At 42.7% G+C, this 14721-nt stretch overlaps 1 protein-coding gene across 1 annotated transcript in view; it reads right to left on the bottom strand.

The window, feature by feature from the left end:
* Positions 1 to 14721, bottom strand: part of PHTF1 (putative homeodomain transcription factor 1) — a 44762-nt gene extending 30041 nt beyond the window's left edge. Inside the window, exons 1-4 of the mRNA XM_053457619.1 lie at positions 14557 to 14721; positions 4012 to 4087; positions 3499 to 3555; positions 1126 to 1195 (exon numbers count right to left, since the gene is read on the bottom strand). Coding sequence (XP_053313594.1) covers positions 1126 to 1195; positions 3499 to 3555; positions 4012 to 4074 — 190 coding nt within the window. The 5' untranslated portion in view covers positions 4075 to 4087; positions 14557 to 14721. The remainder of the gene's footprint in view (positions 1 to 1125; positions 1196 to 3498; positions 3556 to 4011; positions 4088 to 14556) is intronic.

Below are 14721 nucleotides of genomic sequence, written 5' to 3'. Positions count from 1 at the left end.
ACTCACTACTTTACATTGTCGCAGAGTGCCATTTCTTCAGAGTTGTCACATGAAAAGATGTAATAAAATATTTACAAAAGAGATACTGTATATTCAAAAAACATTTTTATGTACAATGGAGAGTGGGATACCCAAAACTGGTAACTTAAAAAATAATAAAGTTAATATATGTTCAATTAGATCAAAAATCTTGACAGCGAACCTTCATTAAATACAGATAATGAATGAGGAATTACTTGGCTCCTTTGCACCCAAACAGGGCCGGCCTTAGGGGTGTGCGACCTGTGTGACCGCACAGGGCGCCATGGCAGCAGGGGCGCCTGCCCGGGACTTAACTTAAAACATCTTTTTTTTTTTGTTTTTTTTAAACTTTATTTAACATCATTCATGTTAAATAAAGTTTTTAAAAAAAACCCGATGTTTTAATCTAAGTCCCGGGCAGGGGCGCCAAGCGGTTGCTCGTGAAGTTCTCAGCAACCGCTCAGCGCCCCTTACTCTCCGTGACTCCGTCGCGGTGCCGGCATCTCATGTTGAGCGCCGGACTATTCCGGCGCTCAACATGAAATGCCGGCACCGCGGCAGAGCGAGAAGACGGATGCCTCCCGCTCTCACCGCAGGACTCCGGCAACAAGGTAAGTGGGGAGGTGTAGTTTGAAGGGGCGGGGGGGTGTAGTTTGAAGGGGCGGGGGGTGTAGTTTGAAGGGGCAGAGGGGAGGGGTAGTTTGAAGAGGCAGAGAGGGGGGTAGTTTGAAGGGGCAGAGAGGGGGGTAGTGGGGGGTCAGAGAGGGGGGTAGTGGGGGGGCAGAGGAGTAGTCCGCACAGGGCGCCACAACGCCTAAGGCCGGCTCTGCACCCAAATGTAGGTTGTTTTATCTATTATTAAATTTATATGTTATTATTATATTATATTTTGTACTTATTGTTGATTTAATTATATTATTTGTAATATGTTAATATATGTATAAAAATCAAATATTGTCCGATAGAGTAGCAGCACTGTGGTGAGGGATAGATGTTGTAAAGTATGTACTTTATCTAATGCTGAAAATACATCTAGCGAGCACCAAAGTCATAGTTCACATTCAGCCCATGTATTTACTGGGCCACCCTTAATTGGGTACTTGCCTCTGATCAGGTCAACATCTATGAGGTCAGATTTGATATGCACCATCTTCTTTGGCTTGTTCTTGATGCCCTAAAAAACACATGCATAACAACACTTTCATAACTGTTTCATGTTGGGAATTCTTTTCAACCATACACCTGTGTTGATGTTTATATAAAATCTTATCCCTCTCACAGTCTTTTGACGTTACTGGGTAAGACCACAGTTACACTTCTTCCCATTAACCTTATTTGTTTTTTTGTAATATAATGTAACCTTTCAACCTTACTCCAGAAGGTGTCCTTTATTTGTGTAAACTCAACCAGCTAAGTATCCTCTGTATAAACAAACAATATGTACACAAAGTAAGTTTGGTGCAAATGAATATTTATGCTTAGTGGACTAATGCAATAATTTCTACGGTGACGAGAATTGATCTTTATGAATATCTCTCTTGTAGTCAAGCATATCAAGCTCTGTTGTTATTCTACGCCTCATTGTTATTCACTTATTCAGTGGACATAAGGTTCTGAGTCACTAACTATAAACCTATATGTAACCTGATGAGGAGGAACTGGAAGCCAGAGGTCTCATGGAGACAGACAGCATCAAGCACCAAAGCCTGCAGGCCGGTGTGATCTACCATGAGTCTGAAGCATAAAAGCCAAATCAAAAAACAAGAGTCCAGGACAAGCCGTGCGTATAAAGGAGCATTATAGTCAAATCTGAATGCAGGAGCAAGGTCACAGGATTTACCAGGTCAAACTGCCAAAAGCTAAACTGGATCACTAGAACCAACAAACCAGAAAGTGAAGCATGGCTGCGGCCTACTTGCGAGCGGTACCACAGAGGTAGCAGTTTGTCACATGACACAGGTGCTAGTACTTTATTTATAATAATTTGGCTGTTACTACAGCTCTCCTAACATTGATGTTTTTGTTTGCTTCTTTTGAATTGGCTTAAAACAGTAATTGAGTACCATTCTTATATGTTCCATCCCAGATGAAAATCATACAGTACTATGGATAAAAACTGTATGTTGCTTTCTTCAAAAATACAGTAGATGGCACTACAAAACCACAATAAAATAAAGTGAATGTAATGCATCAAAACTTGTTTTTTTTAGACAGTGATGGGAGTTTGAGAACAACTGCAACTTTTAAACCAATATTAGGTTAAATACAATGAAATAATATTTTAAATCATGAATCAAAACAATCAACTCTGGTTTTGGTATCAAAAGCCTAATCCCACTAGGGAGTGATCTAATGATGCTACATACACTCCCCTTAATTCTGTCCATTTTTTTGAGCCCACCATTTTAACCCTTTGGTTACACCCACTAAGTGACTGAAGCTATTTGTATTATACCTTTGTTCACACGATTCCCCTTTCCCATGTTTAGTATACCCACACAAATTATACATTATTTTTTCAAGGACTCATGGGGCTTTCTCTTTATACTGTATGTCATATGTATGTATAGTATGAATTAAAGTAAAACAATATCCCACGCGGATAGTGTCACACACAGCAAGGTGTTATAGACACTGATGCTAGGTAGGACCATAAGTAGTGGGTTATAACAAGGTCAAGGATGAGCCAAGGTCGGGGTACCAGATTTCTGGTTCAAAGTTTGAAAAGCTTATGACCACAGCCACCAATGGAATAGTCTCATTCAAACTGTACTTTAAAAGGGGAAATTACACAAATGCATAGTAATATTATTATTTATTGACATAATGCACCATCATATTCCGCACCATTGTACTACAGTTTGCTTTAAGGTAAACAAGTTAAGTTAAATGAGTTAAAATACATTATACACCCTCCTTAACTTATTCTGCTTACTAGAATCTAAAGGTGAACACTGATGCAAATGCAGTGTACACTGTATTATGCTGACTGCTACCTAATGCAAGGTCAGTGTATGAAAAATTGTATTTCTGATACTCAACTAAAATCCATTATTTACTAACCTGTCCAAATTCAGTTAAGATTTTTTATTAATGTTTCTTAGTGACACAGTAACCATGTAATCCCTCTTTCTGCTTACATAAGTTTTTTGTATATTTAGTTTAATAATGCATATTAAACAGTAGCCATTGTACTTTTATTACGATTTTATTACGATTGTAAAACCTTTTATTTACAACGACTATAAACAGACTGAAAGCCAGTTGGTTGACCATCAATGATTTCCTACAAGAATTCAGAGTGTTTCCATGATTAGTTCTGTTACTTGCATAATTATTTCCTAGACAATGAAAATGTAGAATATATTTCATAGGTTGAAGAAACATGGCACCCAGGGCCTGGTCACAAATACATCCCGTGCAGCCCCTGTTATTACTTTAAGTGATATTCCTGCAATATACATCTGAATCCTTTACCTTAATCTCCGTCTGTTCCACTGATTTCTCCCACATCTGCTGGTCATACGCTCCAATCTATAATGATGGAAATACAAAGTGTTTTCAATTTTCAATGCAAAGCCATAACATGGATCATGTACTGTTATTTTTTGTATATTTACCAAAAAAAAATGTGTTTAAGCAATCTTATGAGTTTCTTTAAGTTTAATGTATGTTCATCAAGCTAAGTAATAACACTATTTATTTCTCAAACATTTCAGAAATGATAATAAGTCTGGTTATTTTTTTAGCAGTATATAGCAGAATATTCTGGATCCTTTCCTATTTCTAAGACATTTCCCATTGAAGGCGCCACTTAGAGGTCTGTGAACATTATTAGAGTTTGTCTATATTTTCTGTTATTGTTTATAAAGTACTAATCATGGTTTGCTTTTTGCCACTGTAACAGTTATTATGTAATACCTCTGTGTATCCTTTGTGCACACTAATGCCTCTCATATAATTTATATAATATATAATAGACTATATTACCTTCTTTTGATACCACGATATGGCATCTCCATTTTCAGACGGTATGGTCTTCAAGCCGAACATTAAGAATTTCTAACTATAGGAAAGAAAAATTGATCAGATCGGTATTGTATTAGGTGACATCAACAATGAGCTTTGATGAACATTGGTTTGAACTCTCTGATCCAAGATGGCTCTTTGCCCTTATAGTCTATGTTTCTTAGTAGAGATGTAGTTTGTTTTTTACCGTTGAATATTATGAACTCATAATTTGTTAGAAATTAGAAAGATTGGGATGTCGCTTGCAGCTATATTGGTGGCTGCATGTATAATTAGATGGCCCTCCTCAAGACTCTCCCCAGGGGAGGCAGACTACCAGGAAATCTCCCAGTATCCCAGTCCTGCCCTTTGTAGGTATGTACTGTAGGAAGCAATGTGTAAATTGTTGGTGCAATATATATAAAAGAATAATAATAGTAACCAAATAAACTAGGTATAGTTCCCTCCACTAATATTGGAACACTTGGAAAATATGAGCAAAGAACGCTGTGAAACAATTCTTTATTGTTTAATCTATTGATCTTTTCTTCAAAAAAATACACAAAAATACTCTACTCTCATGGATATCAAACAATTGCAAATATATATATTTGTGTGTGTGTCACAATTATTGGCACCCCTATGAATCCACATGAGAAAAATATATTTGAAGTATAATCCCATTGATATTTTACATTTTTAGTACACCTGCTTGATTATGAACAGGAAATTGTTCAACCAGGGGTATAAATATTAGGTAATACATATGCCAAATTCCCTTAGTCATCCATCACAATGGGTAAGACCAAGTAATATAGCTGTGATGTTTGGCAAAAAGTTGTTGGGCTTCACAAAATGGGAAGTTGCTATAAGAAAATTGCAAAAGCATTGAAAATACCCAATTCCACCAGTCAACTGGAAATGTTATGAATCAATCTGGAAGAGGATGTGTGTCTTTATTGTCTCAACGCACTGTGAAAAGGATGGTTCGAATGGCCAAACAAATATCCAAGCATCACAGCTGGAGAAAAACAGAAGTCAGTTGCGTCTTAGAGTCAGAAAGTCTCCAAAATGTTCAAGAACTCTTATCCAAAAACAAACTCAGCCGTCTTCAATTTGACAGACACTACTGGAACATCAAATGGGATTATGTTCTATGGTCAGATGAAAGACATACGTTTGGTGCACACAGACACGTAGTCATATGGAAAAGTACCTCATGCCCACGGTTTAATACCGTGGTGGGTCTTTTTCTGCCAGAGGCCTGCACACTTTGTTAGGATACATGGCATCATGGATTCTACCAAATATCAAGAGACATGAAATAAAAGCCTGACTGCCAAAAAGCTTAAAGTGGACCATGGTGGGATCTTCCTCCAGAACAATGATCCACAACATACATCAAAATCAACACAAAAACAATTTACAGACCACAAATCAAGGTCCTATCATGACCACCCCAGTCCCCTGACTCAAACCTCTGAGAAAACTTGTGAAGTGAATTGAAGAGGAGACTCCACCAGCTTCCACCTCTAAATTTGAAAGATCTGGAGAGTTTCTGTATTGAGGAATGGTCTCAGATCCTTTGCCGTGTACTCTTCAACCTCATCAGGCATTATAGGAGAATATTTACTGCCTAGCAACTGCTGACGTATACGGAAGTGTCTCTATAAATGGAACAGTATGGACAGACGATCATTACTATTCTTTACAAAATTGCACCTTTTTCTGCATATGAACAGAGAATCTACCTCATTAGAACTTCATAAACTGCATCATTTAAACATATCTGGTGTGCACTTTCCCTTGTAAGTGCAATTTTGTATGTTGTTTGCTGCTGTTTTTTCACTTGCTATTACTTACAAAGCCACTGTACCACTAGTAGTTTTAATTAGATTATTGTGAGAATAAAGTATTGCTTTTCTATTATTGTATGTATTTTACCTTTTATACAAGCGCCCCAGTTTTTTGGTTTTGAATTATAGGAGAAGACTCAGAGCTGCTATCTCAGCAAGGTGGTGGTGGTGGTGGCAGAAAGTATTGACTAAAAGAGTGCCAATAATTATCCCACACACTTATTTCACATTTGTTTTTAACAAACCGGTGTTGTGTTTGCAATTGTTTGATATTCATGGGTATTTTTGTGTATACAAAATACAATAAATACATTTTTCACAGCATTCTTTGCTTATATTTCCCAAAGATGCCAATATTAGTGGGGGGCACTGTATATAGTCAGATGTTGTAGAGATGTGTGATAAATAAAAACAACCACACAAAAGACACTATTTATATTAATTTTATATCAGACAAAAAGTAAAAAAATATACTGACCACCAGAGGCGTATATAGGGTATGGCAGCCATGGCACGTGCCATGGGCGCCATCTCAAGGGGGGCGCCTGTGAGCGGCTTTTAAATGCCGCTCACCAGCATTTTTTATTTTTTTTTGATGCGGAGGAGAGAGAGGGGCGCCTGGCAACCGCTCGGCGCCCCTCATTCTCCTCCACGAGCCCTCTACCCCCGTCCCGGTGCCGGCATTTCATGCAGAGCGCCGCAATATGCCGGCATATTGCGGCGCTCTGCATGAAATGCCGGCACCAGCGAGCGGCTTTTAAACACTGATGCGGAGGAGAGAGAGGGGCGCCTAGCAACCGCTCGGCGCCCCTCGTTCTCCCCCGCATCAAAAAAAAAGAAGAGAGCGTTTAAAAGCCGCTCGCTGGTGCCCGCTGCCGATGACGTCATATTACGGCGCTCAGCAGTGAAGCAGCCGGCACCAGCGAGCGGTGCAGGAAGACAGAAGTCGCTGGACTTCAAGGTGAGAGGGGGGTGTTAGAAAGTGATAAGGGAGGGGGGGTTAAAAAGTGATGAGGGAGGGGGGGTTAAAAAGTGATGAGGGAGGGAGAGGGGGGTATATAGTGGGTAGGGGGAGGGAGAGGGGTTAGAAAGTGATAAGGAAGGAAGGGAGGGAGGGGGTTAAAAAGTGATAAGGGAGGGAGAGGGGGTAGATATAAGTAAAGAGTGTGCATTAATGTGTGGATGCATTGAGTGAATGATAGAGAGCATGAGTTAATATGTGAATGTAATGTCTGAATGAGGGAGAGCATGAGTTAATGTGTGGATGAGTTGTCTGAATGAGGGAGAGCATGAGTTAATGTGTGGATGAATTGTCTGAATGAGGGAGAGCATGAGTTAATGTGTGGATGAGTTGTCTGAATGAGGGAGAGCATGAGTTAATGTGTGGATGAATTGTCTGAATGAGAGAGAGCATGAGTTAATGTGTGGATGAATTGTCTGAATGAGAGAGAGCATGAGTTAATGTGTGGATGCATTGAGTGAATGAGGGAGAGCATGAGTTAATGTGTGGATGAGTTGTCTGAATTAAAGTGTGAATTAGTGAGTGACTGTAAAAGTGTTTGTGTATCATAGATGTATAATTGTGGAAGGGCAAAGATGGCACTAGCAGGAGGTTTGAGCCTTGGGGACCAAGATGTCACAGGCAGGGTGTATATGGGACAAAGATGGCACTGGCCGGACTGTTTGGGGACAAAGTTGACTTGTGCTGGGCTATTTGGGGACAAAGATGGCAAATCTTATGTGTGTTATCTGGGTGCTGGTCAGGTTCTATGTGGGCAGTGTGGACGCCAGGGCTGGCTTTGGGGTGTGCAACCTGTGATCTATGCCTGTAATTTAGGGGGTTTTAAATATACCTTTAATGCCGTGTTTTTATGTGAATTCCAATTGATCTTTACCTGCAAAGCTGGGTTTTTGTGTTATTCTGTAGATCCATATCTGCTATGCTATGTTTCCATACATTATTTATGTGTGCCTGCAAATACAGGGTTAATATGTCTTATTCAGTTGATCTATACCTGCGATGCTACGTTTCATATATTATTATTGTATACCTGCAAATACAGGTCTTGTATGTCTGATTCTGTTTATTTGATATATACCTTCAGTGCTGAGATCACAAGTGAATTTCAATTGATCTGGGTTTGTGTGTTGATCCATACCCGCTATCGGCAGCAGGGACTAATATTTATATATATAATTTATATATATATATATATATATATATATATATATATGGGATATATATATATCCTGATGAAAGTCTGTAATAAACAAGACTGAAACGTTGACTTGAAAACCGAAGTTGTTTGTGTGGTTATTTGGAAAGTCCCTGGAGTGCCGGTAACTATTTTTGGACTTTATATTATTTACTGCTACAGCTATTTGGCACCGGGCATAATATTGGCATTTGGAGTGCAATTGTTAATTTTGGACTTTGTATGTATATATATATATATATATATATATATATATATATATATATGGGCAGCAGGGGCTAGTAAATGGGTTTAAGATATTTGGACAGGGGCGCAATTTCAGTGCTTGCCATAGGCGCTATTTTCAGTAGATACGCCTCTGCTGACCACAAATAGTAAAGTGCATTTAACAAGCAGCATGTACAAGCACCACAACAGGAGAATACTGGAGCAGAGTGACCTAAATTACAGACTGCACCAGCAAATCGGGGGCAGTTGCCAAGTATTATAATAAGCATACATCGCACAGTGTATTTCATAACATAAATCTGTAAATACATAGAAAGAATAACACGGATGTATAGGGTAAACACTGTAGATGTGTATGTCACTGAGAGCCAATGCAGATAGTTAAAATAATAGCTAATGCAGAGAAATATTACAGTTTGGCTGTACTAAATAAAATAAAAGATTCTTAATGCCATCACACACCACATTCATATTACCACCCTACAAACAGAACATCAGCATTACACACACACACACACACTAAAAAAGTAATGCTACTGATCTAGGAGGCTCTTCATTTGTTTTTATGAGTTGGTGTCAGGGTCCGGGTCCCGGACCCCAACGTAGCCACTCACCCGAATACCCGTTAGCCGCGGGTATTGGATCCCGCGACGCTTCTCTTCCCTTCTCGGCAGCCGGTGTGTCTGTCTCTAGAGGCGCGCGCGCGCGCCTCCAACAAGCTTTATGCGTCCCCGAGTGGAGACGCCGGGGAACGCGCCTGAATGACGTCACGCTCGGGGGCGGAGTATGCCCAGAGCGGGAGATTTAAAACCCAGCACTGAGCAAAGCTCAGTGCTCAGTTATTGTGCCGTGTATTGCGTTGCTAGCTTCTTTTTGATGATTCCCGTGTATGATCCTGGCTATTCCTTTTACGTGTCTGCTTTCTATTGTCCCGACCCTGGTCTACTTAACGGCTCTCCTGATCTCCTGTGTACCGACCCTGGTCTACTTAACGGCTCTCCTGATCTCCTGTGTACCGACCCTGGTCTACTTAACGGCTCTCCTGATCTCCTGTGTACCGACCCTGGTCTACTTAACGGCTCTCCTGATCTCCTGTGAACCTGACCCCGGCTTTGTATACAGACACTGCTATTTTCAGTACCTGTGGATTTTTCACCTGGCGTATTCTACCTGCATACTGGACTCCTCTCTCTCTTCAATCCTTACATAATAACTGAGCCCTCTATGGAGCCCGCAGGTTTTCCTGATGCCATCTCTACTCTGTCCCAACAATTGGCTACTATGAATCAGTCGTTTCAAGAACTCCAGGCAAGTCATAACCAATTACATCAGCAGGTGCATACGCTCCAAGCTCAGCTTAATGCTCCCGCCGAACCAGCCATGGCTCCCCAGGCACCTACCCTGGAGGGAGCCTCGGCCCTCGAACCTCAGGTTCCCCTTCCGGAAAGATTCTCAGGGGACCGAAATAAATATCGTCCCTTCATTACGTCATGCCAGATTCTATTCAATTTAAAGCCAAGAACATATACCACGGACTATGTGAAGATTCATACGGTAATCTCTCTTTTGTCCGATGAGCCTCAGTTATGGGCTCACCATCTTCTCCATAGCAGCAGCCCACTTCTCGACTCCTGGGCCTCCTTCCGGCAGGCTCTTGATACCCTTTATGATGATCCATACAGGATAACCTCAGCAACTACTACATTAAGGGCTCTCAAGCAAGGAAGACGACCTGTAGAGGACTATATTACAGAGTTTAGACGTCTAGCCCTTGAGTCCACGTGGAATGAACCAGCTCTGCACGATCAATTCCGTTGGGGTCTATCTGAGATGGTCAAGGACGAACTTGCTCGTACCTCTATTCCTCCTGGATTGGAGGATTTCATTAAACTCGTCACCATGATCGATCGCCGTCTCAGAGAGAGAAGGCTGGAGCGTGGATCTTCTACCACCACCTGGCCCCCGGCTCAGACCTCTACAGCAGGTCCTCCACTCCCTCCAGAAGAGCCTATGCAGATAGGCATTGTCCGAGGACCTTTGCCTCCTGCCGAGATTGAGCGACGTAGATCGTTGGGACTCTGTCTTTATTGTGGTAGAGCAGGCCACGTATACAAGGATTGCAGATCTCGTGCTCGTTCCTCCAAGGGTAAGAGACCTACCACTTTCATGCATGTCACTACTACGAAACTATCTAGCTGCTCGTCTCATCTCTCTCTCCCTGTATCTCTTCAGTGGAATAAGAGGTCCGTGAACCTTCCGGCGATGGTGGATTCCGGAGCTAGTGGCAACTTTATGGATTACAAAGTTGTACAGTCACTCTCCATACCGACTCGCCAAAAGAAACATCCCATCTCCATTCAACTGGTCGATGGCAGCCCACTGAAGACCGGTCCTATTGTTCGGGAGACCATTACATTGCTACTTCGAATTGGAGAGAGACATTTTGAGACTATTTGTTTTGATGTTGTCCCTTCACCCATATCACCTGTTATTCTTGGTCTTCCATGGCTAAGAACCCACAACCCCTTGATTGATTGGGAGTCAGGGGTTTTTCGTTTTTCATCTACTCACTGTAATAAAACTTGTTTGAGGAACACTGCAGTATGTCTCACGCACCCTTCTTCTTCTCCACAAGAGATACCACTGCCTTATAAATGCTTCCAGGATGTTTTTGAAAAAAAAGGGGCAGATAAACTTCCTCCGTCGCGACCCTACGATTGTCCCATAGAGATTTACCCGGGAGCAGCCATTCCGTTTGGTCGTATATATCCCTTGTCGGAACCCGAGCTCAAGGTGTTAAAAGAATACATTGATGACAATCTAACCAAAGGATTTATTCGACCTTCTACTTCCCCTGCAGGAGCAGGAATATTCTTCGTCCACAAAAAAGATGGAGGACTTCGGCCTTGTATTGACTACCGAGAGCTAAATAATATCACAGTGAAAAATAGATACCCTCTACCCCTCATCCCAGAACTACTTGAGCACGTGAGAGGAGCCACAATATTCACCAAAATAGACTTACGGGGGGCCTACAATTTGGTGAGAATCCGCAAGGGGGATGAATGGAAAACTGCTTTCAGATGTCGTTATGGACACTTCGAATACCTTGTGATGCCATTTGGATTGTGTAACGCTCCTGCTACATTCCAACATTTCATCAATGATATTTTTCATGACATCCTGGATCAATTTGTGATAGTATATTTAGATGACATTTTAGTTTTTTCCCCATCCCTAGAGACCCACCGGAGACACGTATTTCAAGTACTTACAAGGCTGAGACAAAACGGATTATACGCTAAGTTTGAGAAATGCACGTTCGAGGTCCAAACAATTGAATTTTTGGGCTACATCCTTTCACCCACCAATATCCAAATGGATCCTAAGAAGGTTCAAGCTATTTTGCATTGGCCGCCTCCTACCGATCGGAAGGGGGTTCAAAGATTTGTCGGGTTTGCCAACTACTACCGGAAGTTTATCCGAGGCTTCTCTAAAGTGGTTCAACCCATCACTGCCCTCACCTCCAAGAATGCAAGATTCCTATGGACAGATGCCGCACAGAAAGCGTTCGACGGTCTTAAAAGTAAATTTATTTCAGCGCCTATCCTCCAGATGCCAGACCCTCAATGCCCTTATACTCTGGAGGTGGACGCCTCCGACACTGCTGTTGGTGCCATATTATCCCAACGACAAGAAGCAGACGGACAACTGCACCCAGTCGCTTATTTCTCCAGGTCTCTCTCTCCAGCCGAACGAAATTATTGTGTAGGAGAACGGGAGTTATTAGCCATCAAACTAGCCCTGGAGGAATGGCGCCATCTCCTGGAGGGTGCACTGTACCCCGTCACGGTATTCTCTGATCATAAGAATTTGGAATACCTGCGCTCCGCTAGACGCCTTCAACCTCGATTGGCAAGGTGGTCCTTGTTTTTCACTCGTTTCCAACTCCATATTACTTACCGTCCTGGGTCTCAAAACACTAAAGCTGATTCCCTTTCCCGTATGTATGAAGCTCCAGTTCCTCATCCTCCGGATTCTGACACAGTGTTATCCCCCACACATTTTATTGCAGTCACACGCACAATTTGGGACTCAGTCCGACATTTCTCTGCAAGAAATCACCCTGTTAATATCCCAGGATTACAACATCGTCAAGGTCTCTACTACCATCAAGACCTCATCTATGTTCCAAAGGAGGTTCGTCTTCAGATCATGCAAGCCTTTCACGACACACCTATAGCGGGACATGGAGGAATCACACAGACTCAGGATCTCATTCAACGTACCTTCTGGTGGCCAACATTAAGAGAGGATGTAAAAGCATTTGTTTCTTCCTGCCCTACATGCGCTCGCGCTAAAGAGCTAGCCATACGACCCGCAGGTCTTCTGCAACCCCTTCCAGTACCCCTAAAGCCATGGACTAACATATCTATGGACTTTATCACTGATCTCCCTCCGTCCAAATGTCTGACTACATTACTGGTGGTAGTGGACCGTTTTACAAAAATGGCTCATTTTATTCCATACGAACACCTTCCTTCAGCCACGGAGACAGCTACCCTGTTCATTAAAGAGATTTTTCGCCTGCATGGATTACCTGATGACATTGTGTCAGATCGCGGTTCACAATTTACTTCTCATTTTTGGAAGGCATTCTGTGAGCAACTTCACATCCAACGTTTCCTGTCCTCGGCCTTTCACCCCCAAACTAATGGTCAGACCGAACGAACTAACCAGACACTCGAACAGTATCTTCGGTGTTACACTACTTACCTGCAGGACGACTGGTCCCAGTATTTGCCCCTGGCTGAATTTGCATACAATAATCATATACATCGATCCATCAACATGTCACCGTTTTTTGCCAGCTTTGGATATCATCCTTCCATGCTACCCGGAGGACCTATATCTAGCCAGGTTCCTTCCGTTTCTGAACATGTACATAAGCTTACCACGAATTATCTGCTCTTGCGCGACACCCTGACCAAGGCACAGTATCGCTACAAGCATTTCGCAGATCGCCATCGTAGTACTGCTCCATTGTACCATCCGGGTGACAAAGTCTGGCTCTCCACAAGGAACCTCAAACTCACATGTCCTACGAAGAAGTTGGGTCCCCGATATATCGGGCCTTTTACCATTCTACGTCTTGTCTCCTCTTCAGCGGTGAAGTTAAAATTACCTGAATCTATGTCCGTTCATCCGGTATTTCATGTCTCCCTGATCAAACCTTGGAGGTCCAATCCGTTTCCAGGACGACACCCTACTCCACCTCCTCCTGTACTAGTCAATGACGCCACTGAATATGAGGTGGAGGAGATTTTGGATTCCAGGTATCACCGTAACAAACTACAATATTTAATCCGATGGAAGGGATATGCCCCAGATGAGGATTCCTGGGAGCCTGTTCACACTGTACACGCCCCAGATCTACTTTCTTTGTTTCATCGTCGCCATCCAGAACGACCAGGTCCAGAGAGAGGCCGGAGGTCTCTCCTTAGGAGGGGGAACTGTCAGGGTCCGGGTCCCGGACCCCAACGTAGCCACTCACCCGAATACCCGTTAGCCGCGGGTATTGGATCCCGCGACGCTTCTCTTCCCTTCTCGGCAGCCGGTGTGTCTGTCTCTAGAGGCGCGCGCGCGCGCCTCCAACAAGCTTTATGCGTCCCCGAGTGGAGACGCCGGGGAACGCGCCTGAATGACGTCACGCTCGGGGGCGGAGTATGCCCAGAGCGGGAGATTTAAAACCCAGCACTGAGCAAAGCTCAGTGCTCAGTTATTGTGCCGTGTATTGCGTTGCTAGCTTCTTTTTGATGATTCCCGTGTATGATCCTGGCTATTCCTTTTACGTGTCTGCTTTCTATTGTCCCGACCCTGGTCTACTTAACGGCTCTCCTGATCTCCTGTGTACCGACCCTGGTCTACTTAACGGCTCTCCTGATCTCCTGTGTACCGACCCTGGTCTACTTAACGGCTCTCCTGATCTCCTGTGTACCGACCCTGGTCTACTTAACGGCTCTCCTGATCTCCTGTGAACCTGACCCCGGCTTTGTATACAGACACTGCTATTTTCAGTACCTGTGGATTTTTCACCTGGCGTATTCTACCTGCATACTGGACTCCTCTCTCTCTTCAATCCTTACAGTTGGGTAGGTAGCAACAGACTAACAATATAAAAGAACACCATATCTGAGTAATCCCCAGATCCATGGATTGTTACTTACAGTTTGCTCTCCAGCCCTGCATTAGACAAAGTGACTAAGCACACAGCAAGTCTCCATACTGCTCAAAGAGAAGGTGATCAGGCTACATGCATATTCACGGATCCCCAGTCAGGTGTCTGATTAGCAATAAACAGTGAATTACACTAAAAACACACACAAGTACAA

The sequence above is a fragment of the Spea bombifrons genome, chromosome 2 (genome assembly GCF_027358695.1).
Source record: "Spea bombifrons isolate aSpeBom1 chromosome 2, aSpeBom1.2.pri, whole genome shotgun sequence".
Lineage (NCBI taxonomy): Eukaryota > Metazoa > Chordata > Amphibia > Anura > Pelobatidae > Spea > Spea bombifrons.
This window is presented reverse-complemented; position numbering and strand designations above follow the sequence as displayed.